The following is a 26,665-nucleotide window of genomic DNA, read 5'->3' as shown; positions in this document are numbered from 1 at the left end:
AACTGCATGACGTGTGGCAACGTCCCAAGATTTATCAAGCCTGTCTGTACTAATGGAAGTTGTTGTGTGTGCTATGCTGTACAGATGGTTTTACACTTTCTGATGGGTTTTACAATTCAAGCATTTTTGTACTGCTTTTTTTTTCTACTTCCAAAGTTCCATTGCCCCATCCTGTAATGTCCTCTAAAAAGATCAAAGCTGTTTAAACCAAACAGTTAATTCATATGCTGTCATTGAGTCATTGGGGCTAAAGCAGAAATGTGGTTTTGCACATGATGCATATTTTCAAGTCAGTGAGAGAGAAAATAAGAAAGCAATTTGGTAGAATTTTTTCTAGGTTTGTCTCAGGTTTGCATCTAACAAAGCTAAATACACACTCAGGACAGTAGCCAAGGGGAAGCAATTCCATCTGTTTGGCACTTGTGAGGGCACAGCTGGACTGTTGTATTTAGTTTTGGTCTCTTTTGGTACAAGAAAGATGCTGACATATTTGAAACCAGCTCAGCACAGGATCACCAGCAAGATCAGGGATTGAACATGAGACCTGGGGAGAAAAGGGTAAGTGAACTTCATAGGATGAGAGAGAATGTAGAGGAGACTACATCCTACTTTCTTAAAAGTCCACAGTGAGAAAAGAAGAGGTAATGGACATTAAATGATCATGAGGAAGATTCTGTTAAGATATGGGAGACTTTTTTTTTTGCACTACAATGGTGGTCAAGCACTGAAACAGATGCCCAGACACTTGTGAAATATTCATCCTTGCAGATGCACAAAAATTGGTTTGGCTCTGAGCAACCAGAGACAACTCTAAGTTTGAGCCAAGTGCCAGTATGGCCCTACTTTGAGTGAAAGGATGGAACAGTGACTTCCAGAGATCCCTTCCAACCTAAATTGTTCTGTGGGGTCTCATTAAATTGTAATCTAGAAAATACAAGAAAGTTGAAGTGCTCAATACAAATTGTTTTTTAACATCGTAAATCATTGCCTAGAGTATGGAGAGCCATGCAAATTCCTAAAAATTTCAGTTATGCCCTCTGGTCTTAGTTGAAGTGGTATAATGCCTCTTCACCACAGTTTACTTTGGTTTAAATTTCTGAGGATTTTCACATGCCTATATAATCCAAAGGTTATTTGAAGCCAGCTCAGGATTTGAAAAGCATGTGGAAAGGTGTGAGAAGAGGTTGATATTGGAGAAGTCTTCTGAAGGCCAGGCAAGGTGCCTGCTAAAAGTAGGAGTGGGAATGCCTGTGCCACAGTAGGAGCTGGGAGCAGTTTGAGCTTTCCTAATTTGAGTTTTCCACCCCCTGCCTCAATTTACCGTGTGTGGCTTGGAGTATCCAGAGTTGCTGTGGGTTCTCTCTCAACAAAGATGCTTCTGTCAGGTGGAGTTTGTTGCTGTGTAACTGAGCAGTTAATTTAGCATTGAAGTAGTATTCTAAGGTAAAATTCATGTTATAAAGTTGCTGTAATTCATATTATGAGAGTGAACATTCATTGCTGCTTACTCACAATATAGTAACTAAGATGTCACTTTCATTTTTAAGTATAGACTTATTTCATGGCACAGTAAATTTTTCCTTTTTTCAATGACTGATTCCAGTAAGTGCATTTGACAAGTATGGTTCTAGTAAACAATGCAGTCTTTGGTATTAATTATCTACATTTTTGTAGTGCCATTTGAAATGGACTCTCCAAAATTAGCTCATCTTCTGTAAAGTCTATACAGGTGAAAGTACTCAGTTTCAAGTTAAGCAGAAAATAAATAATCAGTCTTGCATTCCACAGTCCTCCTTCAATTTGTTTTTTCACTTGAATAGAGGAAGAATAAAAGCAAAGGGCATTTGTTATCTAGCAAAACTCCGAAGCTATTTCACATGAAAGCATAATGAGTGTGACAGGCTACAAACAGCATTGAACATGAATCTTTTACAGAAAAAAGGAGAAATGTCCTTTGGTATATTTACTTCAATCAACCCTAATAAGGCTTGTTTTATGTGTTTTATGCATCCGCCATCATAATTATAAATCCTTGACATTTTAGCACTAGCATTTATATCTGCCAGGGAAGCTACCCGAAGTCAACCCTCAAGGAATGTGTGTATTGTACTATGGATCTCCGTAACAGCTCTCAAGTAGTGACTAAGTGGCTTAAAAAAATTACATCTCAGTCATGCTTGAAGGGCTCATCAAACTTTGCCACAAATATCAACGTTAAGTACCCAATCAGCTGCATTGTTTGAAGTACAGTCACGTGTGCCCACGAAGGAATAGGTTGGACAGGAAGAAGAATTATAGAAGGGCTTATCAATCAGGCAATGGGTTTTTTTTTTAATGACCTTTCAAAAACTCCTTTCCCTTCTTCCTGAAGTGGCTGGGTCTTGAGCTGGGCCTGGCAGCTGCTAGGCATGCTGCTTCTGTTCCTATTTAATATTTTTATATTCTTGGAAACTTTTCAGAGCAGAGGCTACTTTTCAGAGCAGAGCAGTGTTTGTATGTGTGTAGTAGGATTCTGTTCTTGGCTGCTTTTGGACGGTACCAAAAAATCTGAATAACAAGGATAGGAAAAGTGTCAGGTAGTTTTTGGGAAGACACTTTGGTGTACATTGTTTTGTCATGTAGATAAACAAGATGAGCTAATCACTGTAGCTTTCATGTAATATATCTGTAATTTGTTTTCATATGTAGGTGTGAAGGAATGCTTGCCATATGGTGTGTATATTGGTATTTTTCCCTGACAGCCTTTATTTTAAGTTTAAGGAATTCCAAGGCATACTATTATGCAAGAATACCATTTCAAATACTTATCAGTATATACTAGAAGAATATCTTGAAAGAATATTGAAGAAAGGTTGTAGAGCTCCAGGAAAGTTTTAAATTGAAAAATTAAATAATGCTTTCATCCATTTTGAGGTACCCTAATTACCTTAGTTCTATGTTGCACTGTTACCAGGCTTTCATCTTTTAACCATTTGAACAGGATTCTTTCATAAGTAATATATAAAATCTGATTTTACATTAATTGGTTTGTGGAGTGAAGCAACTTTCACAGTGTCTTTGTGAATACTTTTCTTCTTTTTTTGGTTCAATATATGGTACACTTTTCTCTCTGTCTTCTTGCCTCGATAGAAAGTCTTCTTGTCCCCTCGGGCATAAGTTAAAGGTATAGCTCATTGAAGTTCTGATTTTTAAAATTATTTTAAAATATTATTTTGAACATTGCTGTGTTCTGGTGTCAGTGTGTCAAATACAGAGACACTGTGTATCTTTGTATCTCTTTGTTATGTATGCGTAGGTATAAATGCAAGATTAGTCCTACAGATCCCAAATTGAGGGACCAGAGGACAAGGTAATGTGGTCCTGTGGCAAACATCAGTTTCTGCTGTAGCTTAAGTCATCATTTCTCCTTATGCCATGAAGCTCAAAGAAATAGTCACTGAGCTTTTCATTCACTCCTCCTGACAGCTCTTTCTTAAAATTCAGGGGCTTTCTCTGAAAAGTCTTTTGCTAATGAACCCAGAAAAGGGAGCATTTTTTAGCCACATTATTATATGAGCAACTGAGAACTATTCTCACAGGAGCACTGGCCATCAGAAGTAAAGATATGGTTTAAAAAAGTATTTTTTTCCTATATGGGCATTTGAAATCATGGACAGAGAGCACCTGAACAGGAAACAAACATGTTTGGAATAAATCCACAATTTTACTGCCTCTGGTTGTCCCTAAGTGAGAGAGGAATCTAGATAAAGTGAATGTGGAAAAAAAGAAATTAGGAGGAAAAATTTCACTGCAACTTGAATGAAAAATTTAACAGAAGCTGAGCATTTAACTGCTTTTTGTATTTTTGAGTATGTAATTTCAGCTGTTGAAAATTGTATCTTTTCAATTATGTATCAATGCTAGCCTATGACTGAGAACTTCTTTTAGTGATTTTATCCTGACAGTAATTGAAAGCTGATTAATTTAATTGTAAACAAGCTTGTATTTGCCATTTCTTCCTTAGTACTTCATGTAAATGCCTGGTGTTTGGGGTCAGAAGGGCAGCGGTGGTGTCTATTTTCGAATTCAGTACAGAAAAGCTAGTAAAATATACAGGTTTTAACCTTATTAACAATAATGTAGTTGTCAAAAGTGTAGTTGAAGAGAAATAATTATGAAACCTTTTATTTAAAATGGTGTATAGGGCAGGGTAAAGTCAGCTGTTTCTGACTTAACAAACAAGTGCCTTAAATCGCTGCTGTTTGTTCAAAGGTGAGGATGTTTTTCTTTAGAGTTCTGAAACTCCATGAAGTTATGTTTAATTAAGTTTAATTAGTGAGGACTGAAACAAAACTGTTGCCATATTAATTTGGAAGGACTTTTGCTGCCTCTTGTGTGTGGTGTCCCTCCCCACGCCCAGGTGGCACGGCTGCAGTGCGTGCCCTTCGCTGGATCGTAATCCAATGAGTGTGCTGGGGAATGGAGTCAGGCAATTTGTACATAATCTTGTTTGACTTTTCTGCAAGCTTTGCAATTGAAATATCAGTAAAGTATTGGAAGAGCTACATCATAGGGGAGCATATAATGTTAGAATTTGGCTGTATCACAGGGCCTTGTAATGAGATACCACAAAAAATGCTAATAAATGCAAGTGTTCGTTATTGCTGCCTTGTGTTGTGACTATGGCAGTATTGGTAGAGAGAGTTTAGTAACCAAAAATGATGGATAAGTACTAAATTCTGGTAATTTATTGATTTTCTATGTAACTGGTAGGATATTAATAGATATTACAATAACAATAATAATGGTTGTAGAACCATTTAACCTATACAGAAATACGTATATATCTTTCACAATAAATATTCATGTTCCTTAAATAACCTTTAAAAAAGAGATGACTGACTACAGCAAATGTACAAAATTGTACAAATTGCTCAATTTACAAATGTCTACAGTAATATTTTGATGTGTTAAGAAAGCCCCAATCAGCTGACCTTCTGAATTCTCAATATTTGAAAATATTGAACTAGTAAAGAATAAACTAGTGTTGCCAGCAGTGGTGTTGTTTTATTGATATGTTTGTGGGGATTTCTTAATGCATCCTGAAATCCTTTTCAATCAGAAGATTTTGGCAGTCTGTTCCAATTAAGGAATTCTCTATACTGGAAATGAGAAGTCAATTATGAGAATTATTTTTGAGTTGCTAATTTACATAGCCTTAATTGTATTAATTCCCTTTGAAAGGGTAAAGCAGATATTTATAATACTTTGATTGATTAGCAGTGTATTTGTGTTAAAATTGCTACTGATAAGATGCTGCTGCAACTGTGGTTCTGAGGAGTTCTCTCCAAAATAAACATTTTAGCCAACAAAGTTTATTTCACTGGGAAGGAAAGGCATCACATCTTTGCTACCTCCACAAGCAGTACTGTAGCATCTCCTTTCCACACTCTTAAAAAATGGGAGTTTAGACTGTGTTACTTAATTACTGGTGTGTTCCATACTGTAAAGAAATAGGTTTTCATTGTTTTTTTGTTTTTTTTTTTAATCTGTCAAAATAGTGCCTGGGTGTAAACTAAGGAACTGTGGGTTTCTCTCAAAAGTCACTCACAGAATATCAGCAGTAAGAGGCTTCCTGTTTTCAGGTAGGTGTGGGGCCTATGTGGTCTGGCTCAGGTGGACTCCTCTTCCAGCTGTTTGCCAGGCTGTCTTGCAGGTGTTGGCTTGCAACTGTGCCCTGTCTGCTCATGCTCAGTGTGGAATTAGAGTGCTGGTGTGGGTACAGCTGGGAAGGGGCGTAGTGTTGTCATCTCTTCTCGTGCCTCTGCTGCAGGAGTTGGGAGGAGAGGAGCCAGCGTGTCTCATGTGCTGAACCTTCTTGTCTGGTGACCGAGAGCGGCACGTGCATCAAGGGGCAGAGCTGACAGAAGCACTGAATCACGTGTTTGTGATCCTTCTGTATAAGGCAGAGGTCTGGGGGCTGTACCCGCACTTGGGCACTGTGAGTTCTGCCCCTCAACCTGCCTGCACCCGGCTCATTCCTGAGCTGGTGTCGAGGAAGGTGTTTGACTTGTAACCTCAGCTCTTGGGCAGTGTCACCCAGTGCTAGGACAGGGGCTTTAGGGACCCTCGGTGACATGAGGATATTGTCACTGCAATCAAAACTTTAACCTGGGTCCTCTGCAGGTGGGATGGGCACCACTGATGCCCTTGGCCTCGGGCAGGGCAGGGCCTTTGAATTCGGGACTCCCTCAGCCCTCGGGGCAGCGCCCACCCACCCACATCCCTGCGCTGAGGAGCCCTTCAAAAGGAGCCTGAGGACATTGTCACCCGCCCTGGGGAAGTGACAGGTGACCAGGGGTGAGGAGCAGGAGCCGCCTTGCTGGGAGTGCAGGGAAATGGCCATGCTGTGGCCATGGTGCAGTTTGCTTCTTGGGGCTGGCAGGTAGGTAGGGTGTATGTCATATCTCATGGTGTCAGGAGTCTGTGACCTGACTTGCCTGTTAAAATAATTTTATATTATTATTTCTGCAGAAGATTCATTTGCACTTTAGAGGACTGAAGAAAGGTGTGGTGCTTAGAAACCACAGTATACAATAGTACATGGCTGCTGCTCTGGTCTCTGCCTGTGACAAGTGGAAAATACTTGCAGAAAGCACATCAGAAGTAGAGTGATTGTAGCATCAGTTTGTCCTTCTGGCAAACTACATGTTTTGGAGGTTTCTAAGACTGAGGTAGTGCTTGTACCTACCTATTTAACTGTTCTTCCTGATGTTTCCCATGACTTTGTCTAATTTTTTTTAACCAATTTCTACTTTTCACCTCTGCAATATCCTGGGGCAGTAAGCGTAGAATATTCCAAAGTAATATAGCATTTAATAGGATTTCTGTGGTGTGAAACCAAGGGGAAGCTCTGCTTGGTCTGGTTGAGGAATTCAGTTGTTCCCATCAAATCACAACCAAGTTCCATTTAGTCCATTCTGCATTGTGGATGCTGAAATGAACTTTGTATCCTGCTATTACCTAAAGTGCTTTCAGTGCCACAGTCCTACACAATCTCCAATTTCCTCTTCATTAGTAACAGCCTCTTTTGCAGAAATTAAATTTCCACAGTGAAAGTGAGAGTGAGAAAGCAAACCTTTTGGTGTACAATGTTGGTGGAATTTACTGAATCAGAATGAGCTGCCATAATAGCAGGAGCATGAATAGTCATTTTAGAAACAGATGAAAGATACAATAAGATGGGGGTTTTGATTTGTTTCTTCTTGGTACTGGAGAAAATTTCTGTGATCTGTTCGTATCTGGATCTCAGCCTTTTTGGCTATATGTAATTTTGGGACATAACTAATGCAGTGTGAACACTTGGGTACTTTACATGTTATGCAGGAATAAACTACAAAGAGAGTTGTCCTTGTTACAGGAGTGAATCTTCTATATGCTTTGGACAAGCAAAAAGCAAATTGTGTGTTGTAAAAACATATTGGTATGGCCATAGAAAGGAAACAGGCTCCACATGGAAAAATAGAGCAAGTTTTCTACCTAATTATTTAAGGCGTTTTGTGTGTCTCTGAAATGTGCCTTGGTAAATATGAGCTGACACATTTCTAGCAACCAAATTATAAATGAGTGGAAGACCTGAAAATGTCAGTTTCTTCCTTTTAGAAGCACTTCAGGATTTTTCTTTCCTTTTCCTTCATACATTCGTTTCTTCCCTTGGGCAAATGAGTTTGTTTAAACGTTTGTTTCAGTATACTGTTTTTCATAGGATATAATTGTTGACACTTCCTGGAAGTGTCAGAGGAGATTTGATGTACTAATATTTTCATAAGAGAGAGCATATGTATACCTTAAAATAACAGAGAGAGATGTAAAAATCAATCCTTTAAACTTGTTTCTGTGTATATCTTGATGTTGCCTAACCAGCTGTGTGTGTTGTGGTATTTTTTATGATTAGCCTGGAAAACAATAGATAATATGAAGGAGTGCAGAAAAAGTAAAATAAATGAGCACCATAGGCAAAGTGTTTGCCATTTAAGTGGCACAAGAACGATTTCATGTCAGGTGGTGGGGTAGGGAAAACACTTGAACTGCTACTCTTACCTCCTCTGCTTTTGAAGAGTGCTCTGGAGTGCCAAGCATCCCAGAGTTGAGAACATCATATCTTCTATTTTGTTTTAATCATATTTTGGTCTGTTTACCCAGAGCTGTAACATGCTTAAATTTTTTTCTGGACCTTTTATACGATTTACAGCTAGCTACATGTGTGTGAGTCACTTCTTGATGAGGCTGCATAACCACAGTCTGGTCACTTTATATTAGTAGAGACCAAAAGGATAATCTTTTGTTAAAGAGCAGATTAACAGAGGCAAAAAGTAATTATTCTGGTGTTTTGTATCATTTTCATGGCCACATTGGTTTGACCTTGGACAGCAGACTTTGGAGCCTTCCCATGTGCCTGGAGTGGTGTAAGAGTCAGTGACTGACAGTTCTCAGAAAGGTGTACCTGGTCCAGGCTTGCAGGGCAGGATGGGAGGAAGGGACAGATACGTGGTGGGTAGAGAAGTGCTGGGGAAGTGGGTGTGTGTGCTGTGCTGGACCATGAAACTTTCATCCTTACAGAGACATGGGTTGGACAGCTAGGGAGGCCTCATGCTCTCTCATTGTGCTGGATGGATCTTGTCCTTGGAATGTAGTTATGTTCTTACAAATAAAATTTGCATCTGCTCACGCAGTGCAGCTTCTGTGGTTGTGTTACCTTTGTGCAGCATGTCAGTCAGTAGCACTAAAATTTTTTAGACTTAATAACACCCTCTACCCCAAATAATTAAATGCTGTTCTGTGTTTTTAAACATGCTAATCTCTAAGTGTTTTGAAATAATGCAAAATGTTCACTAATGGTAGGATGCTAACTCTGAGAATGTGTGTCAGCACAGGGCAGTGCTGAAGCATATACTTAAGTCACATTGAAGTCAGTGTATCTAAACACAAATGTCTGTGCTTTCTGGAATCTGTGGTTTTGTTGTTAGCTGTTCTGAAATAAGATCATTAATTTTGTACTTTAAGTATAAGCTTTTATTTTTTGGTTTTTTTGTTTTGTTTTTTTTTTTTTTAAGAGTGAAGTTTGGAAATACTTTCTACAAACTACATTATCTTTTGTTTTGATAGCTGATTGCCATTTATGATGAACAAGAAACTCCCCATAAGATTGACAGCACCAATGGGAATGTGACAGACAGAAATAGCCCAGACTCCTTTGAGACAGAGGTAGCAACTCAGCTGGCTGCCTTTCAGCCCATTGGTGAGATTGAAGTGACTCCTTCTGCCCTAAAACTGGGTATGTATATCTTGTATGGTTTTTTCTTTCATTTTTCTTTCTCTCTGTATGTTTGTAATCTGATTTTATATATTACAAGATATTTTTTTTAGCATCCCATTGTTTGCCTTGCAGTTCAATGAGGGGCGTTGAGGGGAAGCCATATGGGGAGTGTCTGAGGTCTGTTGGTCTGTTCAGCCTGGAGAGGAGGAGACTGAGGGGAGACCTCATTGTGGTCTAAAGCTTTCTTATGAGGGGACATAGGGGGCCAGGCACCGATCTCCCTGGTGATCAGTGACAGGACCCAAGGGAATGACACGAAGCTCAGTTAGGAGAGGTTTAAGTTGGATATTAGGAAAAGGCTCTTCACCCAGAGGGTGGTTGGGAACCTGAACACATTCCCCAGCACCAAGCCTGACTGAGTTCAAGAAGCATTTGGACAACTCTCCTTAGCACTGTTGGGTATGTCTTGTGCTGGGCCAGGAGTTGCTGACAATCCATCATAGTATTCTGAAAGAGCAAAGATGAAGCCTTTGCTAAGGATTTTTAAATATCACCGTCATTGAAAAAAACCCCATTTTTTTTGAGGAACCTGGGTTCAATGAGTGTAAAACTGCTATGTGCAAGTACTTTTACCAGTTAGCTGAGCTAGTGCCCTGTTTTGGGTGTGGGAGGTGGGAAGAGGGATGTGCTGGTTGCAAACAGTTCAGCTCTTTGCCTTTGAAGAAGTTGCACAACTGGGCCCGTTTTCCTTTCTGACTTTCAAGTGCACAGACTGTGATTAGGAAAGGCTGCTGCTTAATTCCCTCTTACATCAGAGGGTACTGCATGAACTGCTGCAGCTCTGGTGCCCTGTGTTGTTCAAGTATGCCTGGATGGCCAGGAGTTCCAACTGGTTTCCAATTACAAAAAACTGGAGTCTTGTATATTGTACACAAAGCAGTTTGAAAAACTTTCTTGGATTGAGCGTAGGCTGGGCTGTCACATAAGTACTGGATACAGGAGCTTTCAAAACTAGATTGATGGTAAATGCTGTGACTGCCTGCCTGTAAAGCAAATGAATGATGCTCAGGAGAGGCTGCTCTGCATCCCACCAGTGCCCGTTGCCCAGCTCAGCCCATGTTCCTGAGTGCTGCTGGCAGTCTCCAAATGCTGTGCAATAAAACCTGAGTGTAACCAGGTGGGGAAAGGGTAGAAGTACTGTCTCTAGTTGTGCTACTCTCATGGAGTAGTCTGATTACAGCTTGAGAAATGGAATGCTCACTTGTCTATTTTAATTGCATTTTTAAAGGAAAAGGCTAATTTAAAAAAGCAGTGAGCTAAAATAAAATTTAAACTAAAGTTCACTGGATGAAGTTGTGTAACTTAACTTCTAACAGAAATCTGGGCTCATTTTTCTGCCTGCTGTAGAAAATTCTAAAATTCAAGCTGCAAGAGAATTTTTAGAGTAAAATTTGTGTTAATGGATCGTATCTCTTTTTTTCCATATTCTAAAATAGAAAAATCTTTTTCCATATTTAATGACACACGGGAAATTCTCATAACTGAAAATCTTGAGACAAGACTTATTATTGACATAACTTGTAGGTATTTGTGTTTTTTGGTAAGCATGAGATATGGAATAACTTGTAGCTCAAGGTTTGGTGGTTAAAAGTTTTGCCATTTCATTTTTTGCATATTTTAAAATTGTGCTGTTACCACATTTTAGCATGTTTCAGAAAGTAGAGATTGTTCTCCAAATACCTCTGAGCACTACTTAAAGAAAGTGTTTAGTCTCACATACTGTTGTTACATTAAGTTGAGGGTTGGAGAGAGGAGTACTTCAGCTTCACACAATTTCATGTACAGCAGTTAAGTGCTCAAGCTCTTGAGCTCATCAGTAAGCTACCACGTAGTTAATTTGCTAGTGTTTATGAAATCCTACTGGAGAGCATAAAAGAGATGAAATATAATGTGGAAAGAGCAGTCAGGGTTCTAGTTTTTTTTCAGTGCAATACTAACATATATTTGAAGTTAAAATGGTGCTAGCTTCTTAAAAGAAGAGATCATTGTCTCCTCAGTTCTGTTTCAGATTGGTTTATTTTGCAGGGTAAGTGAAAGATTTTCTACCTGTTAGTCCTGTAACTTAGTTTGTACTCTGAAATGTAATTGTTTTCTCTTCTGGATTTTACTTCATGGTTTACAATTTCTTTGGACTTAAATTTTGCCTTTGTCTTTTGTGTACAAGTGCCTAGTCCTTAAATTATGTGACTATTTCCATTAGAGGCAAATTGAAAAGTAAATGAAGAAATAGAAGGACAATTTGGTTGCATCAATATCATTGATGCATGAATCACAGTAGTCTGGCTTCCTGTCTAATTATTGAATTGACTCTCACTTGCTAGCAGAAATAAATAATAATAATTTATAAAGCTGTTCTTATTTTGGAAGCAAGAATGTGATTGAATATGTATGTCAGAAAAAAAGTGTTGCTTTCCATGGTAGAGCTGTGCTTCAAGAACTATCAGCCACTCACCTTTCTGAGTATTTTTCCAGAATGCTTTTAGGAGGGAAATGCATTGTTACATGAATTGTCAGATTGTGGAATAATTTTGCCTATTAATTCCTGTTGGATGTTTTATATTTTACAAAATCAGTTCCATGGTTTTATGTAGAAACAGTGTCTGGCTAATGATCTGCTTGTGTAGTACTTAGTGCTTGTGCTTAATAAGCACGTGAAACTAAACGCTGCTCTTGTCAGATGTGAGAGAATTGCCACTGGATTAGGACACATGAGATACTGTCTTAAAGCATTTCTGTCTTTTATAAATTGTATATGTGGCATAGTTAGGTTAATAACAATATATTATACCAAATCTTAAAGCCCTTCCTGTTAGGATAGAGATGGCAATAATTTTACTTTTTGGTATTTTTATTGTATGGTTACTTCTTTGAGGGTGTTTTTCAGTTTGTTATTCTAGAATAGTGATCAGCTTGACTGTCTGAAATCATAAATTTTCCATTATGTAGTTGGTTACCCTTTATTTTTCCCTGTATCATCTGTAACTCTGAAAGTAAGCCAGAATAAAAACAATCTTATATTTGACTCAAAAGCTAAAATAGCCTCATATTTTACATTGCTTTCATATATTGCCAAAATTTTAGAGCAAAAAAGTAAGTTTAATTTACTTGATATGAAATTACTTTCTTAGTATGTATTTCATAAAACAGTTCAGGAAATTAGTCAGGTGTTTTTCTTTTCCCTGAAATAAACACTTCTCTACTTTTAAAGCTAGCTCTGTTCCCAAACAAGTGCAGTTGTGGATTCTTAAATATAAGAAAAATGTAGGAAGTTCATGCACACGGTATCTTCTGCGTCCATAACACAAGGTGAGGTGCAAACAGATTTAAGTGCCTCCCTCCCTGCCATACATCACTGGATTGGCAGGTGCTGTTGCTGACAGTGTCTTTTAATAGTGAAAAAACAAAAATCCCAATTTGTCAGAATCTGTGCTCGGGTAAAGAAAACATTTCATACTACAATACAAATGGTGTAAAGCACCTGCTAATATATGTGACAAAATTTAGAGAAGCGCACAACTGTTTAATGTGTTCAGGCAGCTGTTTGAAACAGGGAAGAAATTGATCTACTGATTTTGTTATTTCTGCAGATGTAAGAGCATTGAGACAGTTGCTAAGATGGTAGCAGAGCTTGTTTTGTATTACTGTTTCTTGTGAGCAGAATTTCCCAGAGTACAATAATGATGTGGCCATGACAACAGTTTTCAAAGAATGATACAGGCAACTAAATGCTGAAATAGCTGATGTACATTTGAAAAATGTATTGGAGATAAGCTTCAACATCTCTAACCCCAAATACCATTGCAAATTCTTCACTGCCTTTTTTTGGTACCATGTTTCCCAATTATAGAACTGTGTATAGACAAAACCTTGAAATCGGTGTGTTGAATACTTTGTAAGCTGCATGACTTCAGCCCATGGTGAGTGTAAGGTGATACACATCCCAGGGAAAGAGATTATGGCCCTCATAAAATGTCTTATAATTTTCTGTGCATCTGTACGCGTGCCAGTAGTGCTCCTGTTTCCCTTTTGGACCTCATAGTTCACTGTTGTTTTCTAGTGGTTTTCCCCACATGGTGGGTCGTGGAACAGGAAGGGGGGAGTTATTTTCATTATGTCAATTTGTTTTTTCCTTTTCAGTCCATATGGGCAGGAAGGAGAGAGCACTAATTTATTTATGGAGGATCCGTTTTATGGAAAAGTCACTCTGAGCTGGAAATGCCCTCATGACTGGCTCAGTGTTTTGTTTGCTTCACTTGGTAAATAATGGTTGAGTACACACAAATTGAGTTGTTGCTTTTGTCTTACTCATCTCCTTGGTGTTAAGTAGTCAGGATTTTTTCTGGAAGAAGGCACGCAGCATTGAAAGATGCTTTTTGATTTTGAATACTAAGGTATGGAAAAAGTAAGGTCTAAAGTAGGCATCTCCGTGATTTTTTTTTTTTTTTGGTCTGTTGCTTTTTTTTTTTCCCTTTTTTTTTTCTTTTTCCCTTTATTTGGGAATTGGTTTGAAGAATCTGAAGCTATTTTCTGAGTACAGTCTGGAAGCACAGACAATTAAATTACTTTGTTGGCTATTACAATAAAATTATGATCTTAATCAATTGATACCTTTCCTAGTGTAAACTAGTAACTTCATTTAAAGTTGAAATTACATAAAGAAATAATTCCTTGTAACAGTTATTGATAGCAGGTTAAAAAATACTCTTGTAAACTACAGGAGTTAGCTCCTCCCTTTACAAGCTTTCATTGTTGAATAGAGCAGTGTGTTGATTTTGCCATTGGAAGGTCTAACTTCAGTATTTCAAATTTTGCATGACTTTGTTTTATAGCAAATCCCTGAGATTTTTCTCCTTTTATATGTACATGGCTGCACATCTGAGCAGTGTTCTAGGCAAGTGGAAGGCTTGGGTGAAAATAATGGTTGGAATGACCGATTACAGTCTCTCTCCTAAAGTAAGCTTATGAGTGGTAATGGTAGTTGGAGTGAAAGCTATGTGCAGGCACTTGTGCTTTTGAGCAGTCAGTTCTTTCGGTTCTGGACATTCTGTGTCGCTTCTTCTCAGTGAACATCTTTTTCCCCTGAAAACAGAGATTTCTGGGAATGTTTCAACTCTCAGAAGGGCTAGTTAGTACAGGATAATAAGAGTAGTAGCCTAGAAGGTTTTCATTGTCCATTTTTGATGCAGTTGGTGGTGTTCTGGCCATGTCTTTTTGACATTTGGGAAAGGTTACTTTGCACGCCTATGGAATTGCCTTGAAGGTGCTTCAGACAGAGAATATACTCAATTAGCTTAATGTATTCCTGTGGTTTGGGGGTTTTTCTAGTTTAAATTGTGTTTCATAGGATTGTTTAAAACACTTTGATTTACCCTATGTGTTTGGGTTGCTAAGTCAGTCAGCAGAGGTGCTTTCATTGGCAGTGTCTTAGTTTGAAGTCCAAGGAAATTGAAGGGAAGGTTTCTTCCATGGGTTTTTGGAAATTTCTGCCCTGATAGGCCTGACAGGGATTAAATTGTTACCTCCAGGGTACGGATGTTGACAATTTCTGTGTAACTTCAGAGCTCAGAAGGAATTTCTTTTCTTTCTCATCCTCTTTGAAGTGGAAGCATTGTAAGTAGGCTTAGGGGCATTTAAAACAACATTTATTTGATTAGTCCTCTTTCAAGTTGGAGTTGAGATACTACAGATATGCAGACTGTGTTTTTAAATGCAGAGGAAACCACATTATTATGTATTTTTAAAATTTGTGAAAACATACAATGTGAAACTATTAATCTGATAAACCAAATGTTGCTAATGCCTTATGTATAGCATACACGAGTAAGCAGGAAAGACACTTTCTTGCATGAAAGCCATCCTTTTCTTCTTAATCTTGCAACGTCAGTTTATTGGCTGAGCATTCTGATGTTTGTCAGTACATGGAGTGTACTGTATTCAAGTCAAAATTCTCTCCTGTAACATTCTGGAAAAACTAACATTTTGAAATTGGTACATTTCAAAAGAAATGCATTATGGAAGAACATGCTGTTTTCTGTGATTTGAGAATACTGCTGATTTCCTTAAGGAAATATGGCTGTATTCTCTTTCACTGCACTGGATGGCTCCTCTCCTAGTAATGATATCAAGTATTGTTCTCCGCTGTTCGCCACAGGCATTGTGAAGATGACACTGTACTTGATAGATTTTTCTCCTCTGTGGCATCCAGTGTAATCTGCTTTTAAAGAATTGTGATGATCAATTCAAGTCTACTTGCATTTCTAAAACAAATGGTTTCTGTTCTCAGGCAAGCTAAAGGTTTGAAGATAACTTTTCATTTCAGTCAGAGGAAAGGTCTGGTATATTTTGACCTCATGACTTAAGCTTGGTCTTATTTAGTTGTCCTTGATTCATGAAAATGAGTTTTGCTTTATCTCTGTATTGCAGCAGAATAATACATTAATGGTTTCTGTAAAGATGTATATAAAACTTCCATGTGTTTTTCTGTCCTGGAGCTGCCTGTTTACGAAACAGGACCATCTTTCCTTCCTTTCACTGTACCCAAGAATTTAGTGCTAGGGTAGGTAATAAATTTATGTGCATAGTTTGTTACTAAAGTATCTCTTCTCTTTTTAATAGCCATTCTGTCTCTGATTTCCCAAAAGATTGTTCCTCATCAATTATTCTGCCTGTCTCTATTCCCTTTGGACGTGGTTTAATATGCCTTACTTTGGAGTAAGAGGGGCATCTCCATGAAAATATGTTAACTAGAGAGAAAAATATTTTTCCATCACAAGTTAGACACTTTTCTGCAGCAGCTCTCTAGCTGGGATGTTGATTTCCAGCCTTTTATTACCTTGGGGAAGGTTTTGGGAAAGGTAATGAATGGGACTTAAAATGATGGAATAAATTCCATTATAAAAGTCAACGGTGCTTTTTGACGCACATTGTTTGATATTAGTGCTTTTACTCAGATTTTGTCTGTTTTATGGATTTTGTGATGTTGCTGGTTTTGTTGGTATTTTTGGAATATGATGCATAGCTGGTTTTAGAGGTAGTATCTTTTTTTGAAAAAAGACCAACACACTTAGCTAAGTATATGCAGCTGAAGGTTTTGAAAAGCTGTAGTATATCATACTTCAGAACTGTAGTGCAGTCTCTGTCAGTACCCCTTAGTGTTGAGTAAGACAGAGGAGAGCGTGTCTGTTTATAATTCTGTACAGTACTTGTGGTATATTAGCTCTGAGGCAATATGGCAGAATGTGTATTTCAGGTAGAAAATGAGCCTGCTATGCCTGCCTGATGGATAGTTTGAAATTGTTCAAGTTAAAACAATTGGGACTTCAGCTAAAGGTCTGAAGGTATTAGATCAATAAGAAGTTATTCAATTTCCTCACCATGTAAAAACTCGACTGTCAAACACAACTATTGTTCAACAAGTTGCAAAGCAAAATAACTCTACACTGATTTTCTTTTGAAGCCTTCAGCTAAACTATAAAATTTGATTTAACACACCAAAAATTGATGAGTTATAATAGCATTAGACAAATTAACAGGACATGGCTCATTAGTGTCTTGAAATATGGTTGTCTAGATGCCACACAGATTTGAAAATATTTCAAAGTTTATTTTTTGCAACCTGGTAGGATAGAACACTCTTAGGCTTTGTCCCTGAGTCTTTGCTACTACTGTTAGATTCAGGATACTGGGTGTGGTAGACCCAATATAGTTCCTCTTATGTTCTTATTCCTTGCAACCTCACAAAAAGTTTCATGTTCAGGAAGTTTCACTATTTTATTTTACAAAATTGTCAGGAGCAAGATTGAAATTTAAGACTAAAACTAATTTACCGTGACCAGAATAGAAAACAACAACATCTGCAAGAGTAAGGCATCTCTTTTTATGGAAACAGCAAAACAGAAAAGGTTCTTAATTTAAATTAGATATGTAAAACACTGGTCATATTTAATTATTACAGAAATGTGTACTAATGCTGTAATTTGTGATCATCCTTTAAAATACAGTTAAAATACTCAAAAAAATGCTTTGCAACTCTACTACTTGCAATAAAATGCTGCCAAAGTGATATTCAAGCTGTACAGTTTAGCTGCCAAAGTTTTAAAGAAAATTAAATCATTGAACCATGAAAAAGTGACTGCATAAGCACCTGTAACTGATGTTAGCTGAAGTGCTAAACCAGCTTTTGGCAGCAAGGCCTCTTTTGCAGGTGCACAGAATATTTTCTTTGTGTCAGTTTATTCAGCTAGTACAGTTCATTAAGTATTTCATTTGAAGTTGAGAAATGGGCTGGGAATTGAAATAGAAGAAATACTTATTTTCACCTTTCAATCTGTGAATAAAAATAAGGTGTGAGAGTCTAAGATCTATTAGTTTTAAAATCTTACAGGATATATTACTCTAAAATGATTTATTTAAATTCAGTAACTACAGGTAATATGCTGCTTAAAATCCCAATGTTTTAGTAAGATGAATACTTGCTGTATTCAGCAAGTTGGATGACTAAGACAACTTATGTTTTAAGAATATCTGGAGTTCAGTTTCTTTTGGCATCTGAATGCCATTGGAAGGATATTAAGCTTAAAAAAATAACCAACCAAAGCAAAAACCCAAACAAAATCTCCAAACCTCAACCCCCCTAAACAAAAACCAAAGCAAAAGGCCCCTGTGTATATGTGCATAGGGAAATTCTAATGAAGCACAACATTTTTTCTCCTCAAAATAATAACTGAAAAACATAAGGTGTTTGAAGTGGCTGTAACTTTTAATCTTGTGTCTAAAGATGGAAATTGTAGGATGTACATCAGTCAGTAGATGGAAAATACAGAGATTCATGAAGATGCTTCATTTGTACAAGAATAAGAGAAATATGGCCCATACTGGAAGATGCTGCTTCTTTTTTGTAATAGCCAATGTGCTTTCACAAAACTCCTAACCAGTCTGCCCAGCAAGGGAAGGAGTTGCAAAGTTTGCTTGAGTTTGAGTTGGAGGGGGGGAAAAAAATCACAACTGCCTGTTGTGAGCTAATTGATCCTTGCTCCAGGATTCTGCTGTAGCTGCCTCCCCTTTACCCAGTCTCTTCCATGTGGTACCTGTAGCTAGGATCCTTTGGAGCAGTCATGTTGTTCCCTGGACTCCAGTAAGTCTGGGTGCTCCCTGTGTGTCTGATGAGGAGCTGAAAATAGAAGTACTGTGTTGATGGAGGTGAGAAGATCCTGAAATTACTCTGTATCTGGCATGTGTTATGACCATAAGTGCAAGAAAAGAATACCTGGTTAAGATCCAAATTCAAGTCCTGTCCTTCTGGAAGCTCTTCTGAGAAAAAAATGTTTTAATGGGAAGAAAGTATCAGCTTTATTTGTACAGTCTCTGTAGATGAATATGTGCTGGTGCCTTAAGAAGTGATTTACTTCGTATCATATGGATGTGAATTTTGATCCCGAAAACAGGATTTTTATGATTGAAATAATGTGTGTAGGTGATTCTTACATGTCCATCTTTGAAATTGCAAAAGAAGTAAATGTAAACATTCCATAGTTGTTTCATTAAGCCCTGTTAACACCAAAGAAATTCCATTCTGGTTATAAAAACTGAGAGAGCAGTTCTTGTGCTTCATAACTGAAACCTGATTTAATACATTATAGTACATGCAACCAGAGAAAACAATTAAAAAAAAATAACTGGCACTGAAAAATATCACCCCAAAACAATATCTGTTTGAAGCCATTCCTGAGTTATACTGTAGGCCATTGCTTTTGTTTTATTTTGTAAGAAAAATTGCACCTCATTTAGAGTGATAGAGAAGTACTTTGTGCAGGGTTGATGTGTAAAAGACAGTGCTTGCTGGAGCTGGTTTTTCGCCTGTTTGTAGATTTAAGTCAATTGTCTTAACCATTATGCCATCCTGGTTCATTAATCTTCTATCAGTTTTTAAGAATTTAAGAAGTGCACTGTGCACTTTGGGAGGCACAGCTGTAGATTTGGAATTGTATTGATAGGTGCTATTATAAGCAATTTGAGTTAGCTTTAAACTAGAAGTCACATTTAAAATAGAAGTTACACCATCATAGCACTGTATATTTAAAAAATAGAAAAAGCTGTGCAGCACCATCACAAGGCAGTACATATAAGCCCATGTCAGCTACATTTGAAGTACATGGCAGAACATTCCATGATGCCTCAGGTGGTGGTAATATATCTGAGGGTGACCAAATTTACACACACTGATTGCTTAGTGCTCTCAAAAAGTGCTGATTGGCAGAACTGTCTGTATGCCTGTTAATGTGAAAATTGTCTGATAAAAAGGAGAAAAATAGGCATATATATGAATCTCTTTTGTATTTAAATATAAATGTAAAGCTTACTTGTAACTTTGTTTCCTGGGCTTGACCTGTTTCATGACAAGATGAGTTTAAAAGCAATTTTGGCTTCTCGATATAAATGGTTGTTGTTTGTTTTGTGTCTGTTCAGAGCTCTTCTAGCCAGGAATTGTCCATGCTGAAGTGCAATTTTACACCTGTATGTGTGTATGCATATTGTATTTAGGTGTTTTGTTTCAACTAGCTTGAAACATTGTGATTTGCTCAGAAGGAACTCTGAAAAAATATTTGGAGGCATCTGCAGGTAAGAAAATAATTTGTCTGTCTGTCCAGGCAGGGGTAATTTGGAAGCAGACAGCAGAGTAATTGTCATTGGTATGGCCTTCAGTAGCTGATAGTTTGAGACATACTTGATGGACAGCTCTTTTCCCATCATAGTCAGCATTTTTTTATTCAGGAACAGAATTCTAAATTATGACTTTAACTGCCTAGGTGATTTATTGTAAATCTCTTTCTACCCACTTACAGTATTCTGTCCAAGTGTATCTTTGGTTGGGCTCTAGAATAATCCTTCCCTGTTACCTAGAAAAACAAACCAACAACCATGTTAGTTGTCACTGATGCAGTAGCACAATACACCTGTGCTTGTTTCCTGTGTTCCTTGGTTTGTCAGCTTACCTAAAAGTCATCTGAGAGTGTTTGCATCCAAAGCATTGCTAAAATCGATTTTTAGTACATGATTTGACTGCATTATAGATAGCTCAGCCTGCCAGAAATTCTCATGGGTGATAAAGTCTGGTTGTCTTCAGCATTTTTCAGCAACCTACAACCTAAACCTCAAAGAATAAATGAATTTCAGGCTGGAGGTGGACTGTGCTTTCCTGAGCAAAGAGACATTAGAGCAAATAAGTGAAATTAAGGAAGGATAGGAATAATATTTTTTTTGTGATATTGGTCATCTTGAGTGGTACTCAACTGTCTACATGTAGGCCTGAAATCTGATGCTAGAACTCAGAGCCTGGAAACCCTGTAGAGCTTAGGGGGATCTCAGCAGGGGCAGCTGGAGCTCCAAAGTTCCCCTGACCATGTTTGTGTCTGGAAATCCAGGCCTTGCATTGTTTACCTGCAGTTGCACAGGATTCTTGAACAGGTCACTTCTGGTTTGCCAGGGCCCTCCTAACCTCAGGTGCTGATATTTGAACTGCCAGAGGGCTTCAGTGAGGGAGAGCACACTCCTGGTCATGGTATGTGTTAATGTCTGTGTACAGCATTTTTGGTGAAATTTAAACAACTAGCAAAACATACTAAGACAATCGTGTTACATCTGGTATAGAGATGTTTCTTTTGCTATTGTGTTGATGAAAATTTTGAGTTTCTAATTGTACACAAATGGCAGAAATCTCTCTTCTGTTTTTTTTTCCTTCCCTAATGCAACCAATTTAAATCCAAGTGTGGTTTCTACCATATGCTTGTTTTAACTATATTTGCAGTTAAAAAAATATTTCCAAAACATAAAGAGTTCAGGGAAAATACACTGTTAACCATGAGTCTGTGTAGATACTAAGTTTTGAGGGTGATGCTAGCAAAAAGAAAAGATTGATCCACATTGGTTGAAAATAAGTGATAGACTTTAAGCAAGAATAACTGCAGGACTCCTCATCAGCTTTGTCTAAGAGTATGTGTTGTGAAGAAGGCTGACACATGTGCTTAGAAGGTGCTGTACCGTAACAAAAGGTACTCTGCAAATTTTTTAAGAATGGGAGGTTAAAGGCTGTCATTATGAGAAAAATTTTTGGACATGTGTTTCAGTTTTTGTCGTCTGTGAACTCCTGATGCCGTGCTGCAAGATGAGGATAACTTATTTTTTTAGAACTGAGTTCCTAAGTTTAAAATACAAAGTGCTACTCTGGCACAAAACAGTGGCGTTTATTAAAAAATGTGCTTCTGTGATAAACTTGGTATGCAGGAAGGAGTTTCTTTCTCTCTCATCATTCAGGGAAAGATAGATTTTGTGTTTGAACTTACATTGGTTGTTATAAATGTTCAGCACAAATGTAAGAGCGTGAGTAGAATAATGTGGAAACACAGCCTGACTAAAGGCAAGCTGTAAAGAAAAAGGCAGCATTCCGTTTCCTGACAGAAGAAAACGGATGACAGAATCTCTTAAGAAAATGTGTGTGATTTTCTACAGCATGTCTGTAATAAGCAATATTGCTGATGGTTTTTCAGTACATTTTGTTCATGGCTGAGGAAGATGGGGATGAACAAATTCAAGGTATGTATGGATAGTGGATGTGGTCCGGCTTCTGAATCAGGCTGAATCTGGGCAATAGATGTGGGGAGGTTTCTCTTTGGGAATGCAAGGGAGCGTGCTTGCTTTCAAGAGACCTGAGTGTGCAGTGCAGAGGAGGTGGGGGAAGGCTGGAAAAAGAAAGGAGCCCATGGGAGAGGCGCAGGCTGGAACGCAGCGAGCGGCATGGGATGTGTTCTTATGGCAGGGAACAGCCCGAGCTGCAGAGGAGGTGAGGGGAGATGGAGCAGAGTTCATTAGCTCTGGGAGCTGCTGAGAATTGCTGTCTCATGAAAGGGAATAAGGGACTCTCCTGAAAAGGAGGGGCAGTACAGCTTCTTCTCATCTCTTTCATCCAGCCATCCTCTTTGCTGTGGATTTTGTCCTATTAACAAGCACATTTTGATTCAGTTTATCTGTGTCTAATAAAAGGTTTATTTTGTGTTTTTGTGGTGTGTACATATAAAACAATAAGGGCCAGAGGGACTGTTTTGTATAATTTTAGCTAAAGACTACAGCTGACTTGTTTCACAGAGATGCTATGACGTGTGATATTTCTGTACAAGAAATTATGTTGCATGTCTGTAAATACATTTAAAAAATGAAAAAAATAGACTCTGGTTTTCTCTTCAAGTAAAATATGATCTGTAGGACCCTAAAATTTACAACATACTGGGAGAAAATAGAAAACATTATATATAATAGCCAAAAAGTCCAGTTGTTTTTCTGCAAGTAGGGAAGCATTCCAGATGAGCACCATAAATTTCATTGATTCATGGCAATAAGCAAAAGTATGCAGGAATAAAAAGAAAGAAAATAGCTGCTAGGCCATCTTCCCAAACTGGAGAATGGTATTCTCTATAATCCTGCTGCTCCTGCAGACTTTGGTTTCAAAGTTTAGACAGTTGTAAATTTTGTTTCAGTTTCTTTGGAAAATGCTGACAAAAAGCAAGTGAAAGGAGATCTTCAGAACTGAGGATGGGGAACGTGGTAAGAAGAAGGATCTTGAAGCAGTCAATACAGAGAGCAGACAGAAGTGCTAAAGTGGTCTGGTACAAGAGACCTCTTCTTTCACCTGCCATGTAGCTGCTGGAAGGTCCTGGAACAAGCAGGGGTCTTGTCTCCCAGCAGTCACAGGGTTGGGAGCCATCATCTTTCTTTCAGCCAGAGGAATGAGGAAGAAGTGAGGAGTTAGTTGTAGAAGACAGCTCAGGAAAAAAAGGAGAAGTCTAATTTCAGAGTGTTGACTTTGGGAGGAGGATGAGCTTGATATAAATGATCTTTTTGTGTGAGGTCACTCATCCCACTCCCTTCCCATCTTTGACCTCTTAAGTTGACTGTGGGGAATTTTTTGTACTCTTTGAGTTACTGTGGATTTCTCACCTTGGAAAAACGAGAACAGAAATGAGGAAGGGGGCTGGGAGGATGGCTTTGAAGAGTGCAAGGAACAGTATGCTCATTGAGTTGTGCAAGTTTTACAAATAAAAGTACCAGTGCAAAGGGTTTTTAATAGTTTCTCTGTATTGTTCATGTTTATGTCAAAAGGAGTTGGAGACCAAGTTGTGTTGAATCACACAAAAATGTTTTACTATCTATTTTCAAACTGTTGTATTGAGGACAGACAAAAAATGAGATACAGGCCACCAAAAACTTTAGTCATACACAGAAAAATTTATTTTAAGGTATAAGTATTTATCTAAAAGAGAGGAAGTAACTTGTGTTTAGCTTTTATACACCTTCTTATCAAATATGGCTAGAGGGGAAACAAATTTCTCCTCAGCTTTATGTGAAGAACAAGCATATTTGGATGGAGAGATTTGATTCATTTTGACCTATTGACACTTCTGGAAAATCACATAAAATTTGGCGATCAATCCCTTTTTACCCAGCCTCCTTGTAAATACATGCATAGCTCTTGGTGCTAAGATGATAATCACTTGGCAGAAAAACCACTATTCACTTCAGATATTTAAGCATTCCCTTAATACCAGGACACAAACTTAAGTCTTCTGCTTTTCTTACTGGTTTCCTGCAGAAGTGAGCATGAGGAAGGTTTAAGAGCATTAGATTCTCTGGTTGCCCCTCATCAACATGAGGTATTTATCCCAACTATATTGACAAAGTTGTGCTGAAAGTGAATGTGGTAGAGTCACTCAACTTTGTTAGCATCTAAAAAGAAAACTGTTGCATGTTCAAACTTCTTTTCTAGATCTAATAATTACGGCTGCCATCAGCCCCAGCCACTGTAATTAGTATTATAACTGACAGCTATAATCTCAGTTTCAATCCCTTGATGGTACATGTGGTCACAGATACATGCAACCAGTCTTTTTTTTTTTTTTTTTTTGAGGAGGTACCTTTTTCTCCTGTTTGTCAGCAGGTTTTACCTAATTTAGGTAGCTCATGGGTGGAGGTCTTTTACATCAGTGCACAAAAATGTTATCATTTATTTAGCTGAGTAAATCTGAAATGGTACAACCCTATCAAATCTAGTAATTTAACAGGTGGATATTACCACAGATAAGCTTATATTTAAGTGCTGCACACTTGTCTTATTTAACCACATGAAGCTTTCCCCTAAAGTTACCCTTTAGCATCCCTGAACCTTTGAATTCTATTTTGTCTCACAGGCACACCACTTCTGGTACGGAGGAGCAGTGATCCAGCTTTGGGCGCACCTGCTGACTTCCCAAGTGTTTCTCATCCCAGTGACCATGGTCTCAAGCATGTTGTGGCAGTAGGTGTCATGTAACCCACGTTTTTAAGACCAAAACCATTCTTGCCTGTTGGTATATAAGCTATATATATTTTATAAGCTATATATGTATTTGTATCTATAACAAAATGAATCATACTCATTTGCTGTAGAGAGTTTCCTCTGGGAAAAATAGTTTAGATGATACAATCAATTAACAGTGGTTCTATTTTTTTTTTTAATAAGATATTTACATAAATCTCAATAGTGTCATAAGGCATTGGAATATGAGCTGAACTTTCAGCAGTTATTTATTTGTTCAGTATCATGTTGTCCAGTTTACCATTGCTTCTTTGGTCTTGCACCCCTTTTCACTTCTCTTGTTTTCTAATGGCATTTCTGTCATCTTTGGTATCCTGCATGGTCTCTTCTTTATCCCACTTTTCTCTTTTACCTGACTCTTCCCTTTTGAGGACAAATTTGTTTTCAACATAGTTATTACTAAGTTCTATTGCAAAGCCACAATTAGCGAAGATGCAGTAACTCTTAATCATATGGTTTTGCAGACGGTCTTTAATCTTAAAGTGATGCTGTCTTAGTCACACTTGGGCCACATGTTCTAATTTGCAGTTTTAAGACATGAAGCTTTGCGTGTGGGGAAAGTGTTCCTACATTACTTATAAACCAATGAAATTCTTTAGAATCTCTGAATGTCGGCTGGGACACATAAGTGTCTCGAGCAGAATAAAGCTGTTTTTTAGTGTTTGCCTAGAAAGCTCTGTTGGATCTAGTTTTGCTCTTCTTTAGACCATATGAATGCTGGCTTAAATGACGCTGCTGTTTTCATTTGCTTGTAATATTTATGCCTTTTCCCCTTTAGATTCTCTATGCAATGTTGCAGTTCACTCCCTGTCCCCAGCTGTGCAAAACACTCTATTGCTGGTTTATTTCAAAACAAAACAACACTCAGAATCTTTGTTTGGATCTTTGGTGCCGAAGAGATGTTGCAGACTAGATCACAACTAGTTTAGAGCAAGGTTCCACAAATGGCTGTGTTGGCACAGGGAGCAGGGGGAGAGAGCTGGGGTTCTGCGGTTCAGCGACACATGCTGGAGGTGGGAACCTTTCAGCTGGAGGTGTATTTAAGGCCAAACTTCCAGCTGAGTTCATGTGAATAAAGGAAGTAAATACAGTCAGTTGACTTGCATGCAAATGATGTTCTATGAGTCTCACTCTAACACTGCAATTCTGAAGGCCAACACAGGATTTTAGTTGACTGTCCAGTGTTTCTCTTTGCATGGTCAAATGCATGTGCATCTAAATATTTTGTGTGCACCTTACTTTACAATGGCTTGTGTTATTTGCTAAGTGGTGCAATTTTAAAAGTCTCAGTGATTCTCCAAGTACATTATGATGTTACAGGGGACTGAACTTTGTCAAAGTTCTGCATCATTTGTCAGACCTGTTTGAGCTGAGAGATTTTTCTTGATGTTTGTTGCAAGCATTAACATATTAATGAAATACTGACTTAGTCTGATAAATGAAAATACAAAGAAGAATTCTTGGTTAACAGTGCAGATCTTACACTCTTGGCAAAGCTGAGAAACATATAAAGTGAGTATGTCAGTACATAGTTCTCACCCCTGGTATTTTATAACCATGAAAATGGCAAAAAAGGGTGGAAATATAAGTGAAATCAGTTTCATTCCAGAGTGTATTTTGAATGCTTTATAGACCATCAAGAAGGGAAAAATAGCATTTTGTTGAGTTGGGTTTTTTAATGTAATTTTAGTGGTGACAAGTGCATTTTATGCCATTACATGAGGATTGCAGTAATACTTGGAGGTTAAAACATCACCATGCTTCACTGACTTGCATCAGTACAAAAGAGTCCTCTAAGCCTAAAGGAATGTGCTAAAATACAGAACATCTGTCTGTCAGCTGTAGGGGTGACAGTCAAAGCTGGACTAGTAAAAGGGGTGGAGAAGGACTTTAATATATCATGTAAAGTG

The 26,665-nt window shown here is 38.0% G+C and overlaps 1 protein-coding gene across 3 annotated transcripts in view; it reads left to right on the top strand.

Moving 5' to 3' along the window:
* PARD3B (par-3 family cell polarity regulator beta) overlaps positions 1-26,665 on the top strand; it is a 396,105-nt gene that overhangs the window by 109,649 nt on the left and 259,791 nt on the right. For all 3 annotated transcript variants that reach the window (XM_053947862.1, XM_053947861.1, XM_053947860.1), the window contains exons 3-4: positions 9,145-9,313; positions 24,589-24,695. In XM_053947862.1, the coding sequence (XP_053803837.1) occupies positions 9,145-9,313; positions 24,589-24,695 (276 nt within the window). The remainder of the gene's footprint in view (positions 1-9,144; positions 9,314-24,588; positions 24,696-26,665) is intronic.

Source organism: Vidua chalybeata, chromosome 7 (assembly GCF_026979565.1).
Source record: "Vidua chalybeata isolate OUT-0048 chromosome 7, bVidCha1 merged haplotype, whole genome shotgun sequence".
Lineage (NCBI taxonomy): Eukaryota > Metazoa > Chordata > Aves > Passeriformes > Viduidae > Vidua > Vidua chalybeata.
Note: the sequence above shows the minus strand (reverse complement) of the source record. Positions and strands in the feature narration are given on the sequence as shown.